Below are 10,091 nucleotides of genomic sequence, written 5' to 3' on the forward strand. Positions count from 1 at the left end.
TTATTTATGAGAAAGATAAGTGGAGAGAAAGAAAGAACCAGACATCACTCTGGTACATGTGCTGCAGAGGATTGAACTCAGGACCTCATGGTTGAGAATCCAGTGCTTTATTCACTATGCTTTATTCACTATGCCACTTCCCAGACCACTAAATGTATATTCTTTTTCATGCATTTTTTTCTTCTTTCTGATAGATGTCCCCCATTGATGGATATTACTCTACATATGTTGAATGGGTATCTTCTTGCCTCCAAAGCTTACCTTAGTTCTCATCTGAAGGAGACTGCCGAGCAAGACCGACTTTCCCAGAATAACACACTAGGTTTAGTAGGACAAACTGATGGTCCAGAAGTTACCAGAGAAGAATTGAAAAATGCATTACTGGCTGCTCAGGTAATAAAGTAAGATTTAATCAAACAGGGCTTCCCTGTTAATAATCAATTAAATAATGGCACATTGTGCCTCCTGTGTATAGTAGTGCCATGTTGTGAATTCCTTTTACTATAGAATATGTTATAAAGGTGTTACCTTTGCTTCTTGATATCAGAGGAACTTTATTATTAAAGTTAGGAACAATCTCATAAATAAAGAAAATTGGCTGTCAGCGTTTTAAATGAAGTACTGGAGATTGCTATAGCTACAGTAATGTGCTTGTTATTTGCTCGCTGCTATTTTAAGTTCTCTATGTGTATTAACTCATTTAATCTTCATAATCATTTTATTATGTACAGAGTATTGCCATCTTCATTTTTACACATTAAGAAAATAGGCCTTAGATCAAGTGATTTGCTCAAAGTATGATTAAGTGGTGGGGTTGGGATTCAGACTGCATTTTATTTATTTGTAGGATAGTGCAGCTGTCCAGATTCTCTTAGAGATTTGTTTACCTACTGAAGAGGAAAAAGCAAAAGGTGCCAAGTCAGACAACTTGCAAAGGAATGTACAAAGTGTTATTACTACCAGCACTCCAAATAAGGGAATGGAAGAAGGAGAAGACAATTTGCTCTGTAACCTACGAGAAGTTCAATGTCTTATCTGTTGTCTGTTGCACCAAATGTACATCGCAGATCCCAACATTGCTAAGCTTGTTCACTTTCAGGTCCGTTTTCAGAATATGAGGTTTGTTGAACTTCCTTTGGGGGGGAGGCAGCTTGGCAGATCATACACAAATAATAATAGGCTTTTGTCATATGAATGAAAATCTAGATTTTTTACATATTATTGCTTTTAATATTTTATTTATTTATTAATGAGAAAGATAGGAAGAGAGAAAGAACCAGACATCACTCTGGTACATGTGCTGCTGGGGATTGAACTCTGGACCTCATGCTTGAGAGCTCAATGTGTTATCCACTGTGCTACCTCTCAGACTACTATTATTTATTTATTCTTATTGTCGCTAGGGTTCTCACTGGGGCTCTGGGGTTGATGGAGATTGCCTGCACTATAAATCCACTGCTCCTGGTGGCTTTTTTTCTTTTTCTTTTTTTTTTTTTTTAATTAGGACAAAGAGAAATCATTTTTTTTCCAGAGCACTGCTCAGCTTTGGCTTATGGTGGTGTGGGGGATTGAATTTGGGACTTTGGAGCCTTAGGCATGACAATGTTTTTGCATAACCATTATGCTATCTACCCCCCCAGACAGAGAGAAATTTAAAGGGAAGCGGGAGAGACAGAGAGAGAGTGGGAGAGGGAGAGAGAGAGACCTATAGACCTGCTTCACTGTTTCTGAAGCTTCCCCTGCAAGTGGAGATTGGGGTCCATGCACATGGTAATATGTGTAGTCAACTGGGTGCACCACCGCCCATCCCCTTAGATATTATTTTGAACATAGTAAAGTGTTCGGATAATTTTAATTCTAGCGTATCAGAAAGGTGAAATGGAATCTTAGGGGTGGCATCACTGGTAGTGCAATAAACTTCCATAACTGAGACAGCAGAGGGCCCGGGACCAGGCTCTGGCAGCACTGTAAACCAGACCGGAGAAGAGCTCTGGATTTGAAAAACAGTGGTAGAGTGTACACAGTCGCCTTCTGAGCACTTTAACAGAAACAAGCCCTCCTCTAGATTTTTGTTTGTATTTGAATTATAATAGTTTCCTTTCTAACCTTTTCTTATTTTCTTCTGGAAATAGGGTTATCCCTGTGAACTTTTACCTCTGACAGTTGCAGGTATTCCATCAATGCACATCTGTCTGGATTTTATCCCTGAGCTTATTGCACAACCGGAACTTGAAAAACAGGTAATGAACATTTCACAATCTTAGAAAAAAAAATTATTACGATTTTAGGGGAAAAAATATTTTGTAAGCTTTATTTTATTTTATTTTATTTTGCCTCCAGGGTTGTCACTGGTGCTCAGTGCCTACACTAAGAATCCACCAAGGGCATTTTTTTCCCCTTTGTTGCCCTTGTTTATCCTTTTTGTTGTTGTTATTATTGCTGTTGTTATTGCTGTCATTGTTGTTGGATAGGACAGAGAGAAGTGGAGAGAGGAGGGGAAGACAGAGGGAGACAGAAAGATAGACACCTGCAGACTTGCTTTAATGCTTGTGAAGCGACGCCCCTGTAGGTGGGAAACTGAGGGCTCGAACCAGGATCCTTGGGCCAGTCCTTGCACTTTGCACCATGCTTAACCCATGCTACCACCCAGCCCCTGTAAGCTTTACTTTAAAGATACTATGCGGGAGTCAGGCGGTAGTGCAGCAGGTTAAGTGCAGGTGGCACAAAGTGCAAGGACCTGCATAAGGATCCTGGTTCAAGCCCCACAAGCAGTGAAGCAGGTCTGCAGGTGTCTTCTCTCCCCTCTCTGTCTCCCCATTTCTCTCTGTCCTATCCAACTACAACAATAAAACAAGGGCAACAAAAGGGAATAAATGAATAAATATTTTTTTAAAACATGAAGGTACTTCACATAGGGCTAAGATAGCTTACCTGGTAGAGAGCATGTCTTCTGTGCACGAAACTCTGGACTTGAGCCCCGGTAACCACATGCGAGCACCATGATAGAAGTTCCATAGATGGTGGGATGGTCTCCTCTCTGTTTCTTGCTCTCTCTCTCTCAAAAAAAAAAAAAAAAAAAAAAAAGAATGAAGTATTGGATCAGGGAGGCTGTTCAGTGTTACCATACATGTGGGAGGCCCCATGTTCAATTCCCAGCACTGTAGTTAAAAAAGGAGAGGGGTGTTTGCCAGGTTTAGTGCGTGCATTGTAGTGTGAAAGGCCCCAGATTCAAGCCCTTTATCCCCACCTGCAGGGAGAATGCTTTATGAGTGGTGAAGCAGTGCTTCAGCTGTCTCTGTCCAAAATAAATAAATATTTGAAAAAAGATAATACTTTAACACATGTAATACTTGGCTTTTGTATTGCAGATATTTGCAATCCAGTTGCTTTCCCATTTGTGTATCCAGTATGCATTACCAAAGTCGCTCAGTGTAGCACGCTTAGCTGTCAATGTTATGGGAACTTTGCTAACAGGTATGTAATCAATCAACAACAGAAAGTTCTGAATTAAATTCATACATATTTTTTTCGGAATTTAGTAACACAATATGTTTTATCTGTCACTGTGACACATTACTGTTACTGTAGTTTAATTTGTGTCTTTAAAAATATTCTTGTGAGGAGTCGGGTGGTAGCTCAGCAGGGCACAAAGCGCAAGGACCCGGTATCAGAATGCTGGTTGGAGCCCTGGCTCCCCACCTGCAGGGGAGTCGCTTCACAGGTGGTAAAGCTGGTCTGCAGGTGTCTTTCTCTCCCCCTCTGTCTTCCCCTCCTCTCTCCATTTTTCTCTGTCCTATCCAACGACAACATCAATAACTACAACAACAATGACAAGCAACAAGGGCAACAAGGGAGTCCGGCTGTAGCGCAACGGGTTAAGCGCACCTGGCGCAAAGTGCAAGGACCACCCCCCACCCACCCCTGCTCTTCACCTGTAGGGACGTCGCTTCACAAACAGTGAAGCAGGTCTGCAGGTGTCTTTCTCTCCTCCTCTCTGTCTTCCACTCCTCTCTCCATTTCTCTCTGTCCTATCCAACAATCATGGCATCAATAACAGCAATAATAACTACAACAATAAAAACAAGGGCAACAAAAAGGGAAAATAAATAAATATAAAAAAAAAACGGGCAACAAAAGAGAAAATTAAATATATATAAAAAAAATTCATGTAGTCGGGAGGTGGCACAGTAGATAAAGCAATGGATTCTCAACCATGAGGTCCTGAGTTCAATCTCTAGCAGCACATGTACCAGAGTGGTAACTGGTTCTTTCTGTCTCTGCCTATCTTTCTCATGGATAAATACTTTAAAAAAAAAAAAAAAGTGAATTCACCATTTTAAAAAAAATTCTTGTGAAATTTATTTTGTTAAAGATGTAGATTATGGTATTGGGGCATATATAGTTATTTTTATCTTTTAGTTTATGAATGATTAAATTTATATTTAAAAAGTAGAAATCTGGGGATCTAGTGGGGGTTGTATTATTATATGGAAAACTGGGAAATGTTTTGCATGTACAAACTATTGTATTTACTGTTGAATTTAAAACATTAATTCCCCCAAAAAGAAATTTTTAAAAAAAAAAAAAAAAAGTAGAAATCAGGGTCTGGGTGTTAGCTCGGTGGGTAAGTGCACATGGTACAAGTTCAAGGACTGGCTTAAGGGTCCCAGTTCGAGCCCCCAGTTCCCCACCTGCAGTGGGGTCGCTTTGTAAGCCGTGAAGCAGGTCTGCAGGTGTCTGTCTTTCTCTCCTCTTCTCTCTTCCCCTCCTTTCTCGATTTCTCTCTGTCCTATCCAACAACAACAGTGACTGTAACAATAACAATAACCATAACAAGGGCAACAAAATGGGAAAAATAGCCTCCAGGAACAGTGGATTTGTAGTGCTGGCACCGAGCCCCAGCAACAACCCTGGAGGCAAAAAACAGACAAACAAGCAAAAAAACTGGAGTTGCCTGAAAAAAAAAAAAGAAAAAAAAAATCTAGTGATCCAGGAGGTGGTGCAGTAGATAAAGCACTGGATTCTCAATCATGAGGTCCCAAGTTCAATTTCTGGTAGCACATGTACCAGAGTGATGTCTGATTCTTTCTCTCTTCTCCTACCTTTTCATTAATTAGTAAATAAAATCTTAAAATAAAAAAAAAAGAAATCTAGTCTACTTTCCAGATGTAGTATGTTACCGTTGCATGGGTGGTTCAGTGGTAGAATTCTCGCCTGCCATGTTAATAGAAAACAAATTACAGTGTTTTACAAACGGTTTCCAGAAAAATACAATTATGTGTATAAAGAAAAAAGTTGGATATATTAGCTTTCACCTTAAGTTCTGAAGCATACCCTACTATATTAACTACTTTCTAGTTTGCAGGGTGCAGTGATATGAAAGTAAACTAGGGGAGTTGGGTGGTAGCACAGTGGGTTAAGCGCAGGTGGCGCAAAGGTCAAGGACAGGCATAAGGATCCTGGTTCCAGCCCCTGCCTCCCCACCTGCAGGGGAGTCGCTTTACAAGCGGTGAAGCCGGTCTGCAGGTGTCTCTCTCTGTCTCTCCCCCCACTGTCTTCTCATCATCTCCATTTCTCTCTGTCCTATCCAACAATGATGACATCAATAACAACAACAACAATAATAATAACTACAACAATAACAAAAAAGAAAGTAAGCTTTGGTGTATTTTTCTTTCCATCTCTTTGCTTCTTTTTTAAATTTATTTTTTTTAATATTTATTTATTCCCTTTTGTTGCCCTTGTTGTTTTATTGTTGTAGTTATTGTTGTTATTGATGTCATTGTTGTTGGATAGGACAGAGAGAAATGGAGAGAGATGGGGAAGACAGAGAGGAGGAGAGAAAAATAGACACCTGCAGACCTGCTTCACCGCTTGTGAAGCGACTCCCCTGTAGGTGGGGAGGCAGGGGCTCAAATCAGGATCCTTACGCTGGTCCTCGCGTTTTGTGACACGTACACTTAACACTACCGTCCAGCTCCCTCTCTCTGCTTCTTTATTTCACTCTATCTGAAAAAGATCCCCCCCACAAATAGAGTTTTCTGACATGTCAGATAGGTATCCTAATAGTTCTTTCCTCATTCACAGAAGTGGGAGAATTAAATGAAGCAGTGCTTGTAATTCACTTAGCACAGTGTTTGGGAATGATAAGACTTTATATATTGGGTGATGGCTAATGGACTGTTGGAAGAGCTATAATGTATTTTTTTTCTATGCAATTTTTTTCTAGGACTTTTCTGACAACCCAATATTAGATTGTGAGTTCCCTGAAGGCAGACAGAGGCTGAGTGTGTTTTAGAAAACTGAATATAAGGGCCTTGGTCTTGTCTGGGTCACCAGGTTCCAGATGCTACCATGATGCCAACCAGACTTCCCTGGGCAGCCCCCCGATGTGTCCTGGAGCCCTGCCTCCTCAGAGCTCTTCCCCACTAGGGAAAGAGAGAGACAGGCTGAGAGTATGGATCGACTTGTCATCGCCCACGTTCAGCAGAGAAACAGTTACAGAAGCCAGACCTTCCACCTTCTGCACGCCATAATGACCCTGGTCCATACTCCCAGAGGGATAAAGAATAGGAAAGCTATTGGGGATGGGATGGGATATGGAGTTCTGGTGGTGGGAATTGTACCCCTTTTGTCCTATGGTCTTGTCAGTGTTTCTATTTTATAAATAAAAGTTGAAAAAGAAAAAAGAAAACTTAGTATATAGGAGCCAGGCTGGTGGTGGTGCACCTGGTTAAGTGCACACACTGCAGTGCACAAGGACCTGGGTTCAAGCACGTGGGAAAGCTTCATGAGTGACAAAGCAGGGCTGCAGGTTTCTGTCTCTTCCTCTCTTTATCTTCTTCTCCCCTCTCAACTTCTCTCTGTCTGTATCCAATAATAAATAAGTAATAAATCCTATGTTCTGCTTGGTGAGCTACTTTTAAAACAGGAGTCATGCGGTAGCACACATGGCGCAAAGGAAGGACCGGAGTAAGGATCTCGGTTCAAGCCACTGGCTCCCCATCTGCAGGGGAGTCGCTTCACAGACGGTGAAGCAGGGTTGCAGGTGTCTATCTTTCTCTCCCCCTCTCTTATCTTCCCATCCTCTCTCTATTTTCTCTGCCCTATCCAATAACAACGACATCAACAATAATAATTATAACAACAATGAAAAACAACAAGGTCAACAAAAGGGAAAATAAATATAAAAAAAATTTTTTTTAAAGACAACTTAGTATATATAGAATTTTAGCATAGAGCATGGTTTGGTGAAAAATGTTATATAGGCTATGTCGAATTTATATCTGTGACCTAAAAAACTGTTTTATTTCTTCCTAACAGTTCTAACACAGGCAAAGCGATACGCTTTTTTCATGCCAACACTGCCAAGTTTGGTGTCTTTTTGTCGAGCATTTCCTCCACTATATGAGGATATTATGTCATTGCTGATCCAAATAGGGCAAGTCTGTGCCTCTGATGTTGCCACTCAGACAAGAGACATTGATCCAATTATTACTCGTAAGTAGCAACTACTTTCTCCTTGTATTCCTCTTCTTTGCCAGAGCACTGCTCAGCTCTAGCTTATGGTGGTGCTGAGGAGTGAATCTGAGATCTTTGTTGCTTCAAGCACCAAAGTCTTTTTACATAACCATTATGCTATCTCCCCAGCCCACTAGTAGTAACTTATTTTCAAGAATTGTTTTATTATCTCAAAAAGGTTAAAATTTTTTCCATATTTCTTGCCTTAATTTATTTTCCCTGGGAATTGGGCTGTAGCACAGCAGGTTAAGTGCAGGTGGCACAAAGCACAAGGACTGGCGTAAGGGTCTCAGTTTAAGCCCCGGCTCCCCACCTGTAGGGGAGTCACTTCAAAAGCAGTAAAGCAGGTCTGCAGGTGTCTGTCTTTCTCTCCCCCTGTCTGTCTTCATCCATCTCTCTCCATTTCTCTCTGTCCTATCCAACAATGATGATGACAACAATAATAGCTACAACAATAAAACAAGGGCAACAAAAGGGAATAAATAAATAAATATTTTTTAAAAAATTATTTTCCCTTTGTCTTTAGGTCTTCAGCAAATAAAAGAGAAACCTCGTGGATGGGCTGGAATTTGTAAAGAATCTTATAAAAATGGATCCAGGGACATTGGAAGTATGGATCCTGATGTGCAACTCTGTCACTGTATTGAAAGCACAATTATTGAGATAATAAACATGAGCGTTAGTGGAATTTAAAAAATGTCCCTGAAGACAAACAGAAACATGAAGCCATTTGTTGCATATTTCCTACATGAATCTGAGTATTTTAATAATTTTGAATTGAATGGGAACAATGTTTTGGAATCACTGAAACATTTTAATTCAACATTTCAACATGAATACAACTTAAAATTCTCTTGAGAATTATGCTTGTTTATATTTGATTGGCAGTCCTTTGGATCAATCTTGTTGGTGTGTTTATATTGTAGCAGCTGTGGTTTATTTTTTTATTTTAATTTTTCTCCCCTCTCTATTAGGAACACTTAAGAAACTCATAACTAGAAAGTGAATTTGACTTTGTATTTGGCTTTTGAAGGTTGCCATGCCTTTAATTTCTTATAAAAATGAGTTTTTTAATATTTACTTTAACTGCCAGCTTATATAACATTAGGACAATGATACAATAATAAGAGTGAGAAAAAGGGAAGGAAGAATTAGGATTTTAAATACCCAAGTAGAAATCTTATAAATATGTAATGCAAGATAGAAGACTTTAAAAAGGCAGATAGCTTTTGGTAAATTACTTCTATGGAATTACAGATGAGGGTTTTAAGATTTTACATAGTTGCTTCAGTTTTTCCTAATATATGAAGCCATATGTTTAAAGAGATACTTGAATAATTTGGAATTTTAAGATACTGGTTTAAAAGTGTTTACAGAAACATCTTTGTTCAGAAGAGAACCTGAAAGTTGGTCTCATTTAGTTTTTTTTATTTATTTTTTATACTACTTTATTAACTTATCTGTCAGAGGGAGGATACATTGATATCTAAAGTTTAGAACAGTAAAATCCACTGGTTAAGCAGCTCTTGGGTTGTCATCAGGATTATAACTCATATTGTAAATTTAGAAGATCTTTGAGAAAGAAGTAGTATACTTGAATCTCAGGAAAAACTAAGATATGGAAAAATACCATGTTGCTGAAGGATTTTTCAGTCCTCTGCTAATGACTTCCATTGATTAGGTAGTTGTATATAGGTAACCTATAATCCTCTTTTTTTTTTTTTTTATTAAGTATCCAGTCTCAAAGGTACTTCTTTTTGCTTTTTGTGATTTACCAAAATGACACATTTCCTCCCACAATGCTTACTTGAAGCAATGTCCTTCACAAGGCAGGCTAATAAGAAAGTGTGACTTTTAAGAAAAGAGATTTAATTTTGTCTTTTCATTAGCAAATAGTCACATCATTTTCCTTCTTTGTAAAATGGGATTACTACTGTTCCTTGCTTTTAAGGGCATTACATAAGAACTAATTTGTAGTTATTTTAAATCATGAAATGCACAGAACCATACACAAAATATAACTTTTACTAGATGCTTAATGTTCAATTAATTCTGATACAAAAAATAAAAGCATATACTTAAAATATCTTTAGAATTTTCATATTTCCAAACAAGGAAGTTTTGTAGTTTCTTAAGATTAAAAACAACTGCTTCTTAGTCTTTCTAGACTGAGGCTGTGGAATATTTTGTCTGAGTAGGTAACTTCTTGATCACCTAGTTCATAAAAGGTTGAAATATTTTTCTCACTTAAATACAGTGCACATTCCATGATCATTTTTCAAAGACTGGTCAAAACCTGCTGTGGTAATAACATGCTCTGTTTTTCATCAGATTTATTGTTGGTGTAAATAAAATATGTAAATATATTAGTAAATATTAATATTCATGTATTTTAAGTTAAGTTTATAAAATTTATCACAATGTGATTTTTTTATTCAAGTGAAAACAGAAGTGTGCAGCTTATTTTGAATATTGAATTAAAAACATTCATATTCTTTACCAAATTAATTTGTATGTGTTTCATTTCACTGCTATTTGCCTAAAAGGAACAATTCAAGGAACTAGAATTC

The 10,091-nt window shown here is 38.4% G+C and overlaps 1 protein-coding gene across 3 annotated transcripts in view; it reads left to right on the plus strand.

Annotated features, from left to right (window-relative positions):
* INTS2 (integrator complex subunit 2) overlaps window positions 1–8,240 on the plus strand; it is a 77,592-nt gene extending 69,352 nt beyond the window's left edge. For all 3 annotated transcript variants that reach the window (XM_007531473.3, XM_060203872.1, XM_060203873.1), the window contains exons 20-25: window positions 195–393; window positions 848–1,099; window positions 2,133–2,240; window positions 3,369–3,474; window positions 7,324–7,500; window positions 8,048–8,240. In XM_007531473.3, coding sequence (XP_007531535.3) covers window positions 195–393; window positions 848–1,099; window positions 2,133–2,240; window positions 3,369–3,474; window positions 7,324–7,500; window positions 8,048–8,214 — 1,009 coding nt within the window. In that variant the 3' untranslated portion in view covers window positions 8,215–8,240. The remainder of the gene's footprint in view (window positions 1–194; window positions 394–847; window positions 1,100–2,132; window positions 2,241–3,368; window positions 3,475–7,323; window positions 7,501–8,047) is intronic.
* The last annotated feature ends 1,851 nt before the right edge of the window (window positions 8,241–10,091 follow it).

Source organism: Erinaceus europaeus, chromosome 12, assembly GCF_950295315.1.
Source record: "Erinaceus europaeus chromosome 12, mEriEur2.1, whole genome shotgun sequence".
NCBI classification, from domain to species: Eukaryota; Metazoa; Chordata; class Mammalia; order Eulipotyphla; family Erinaceidae; genus Erinaceus; species Erinaceus europaeus.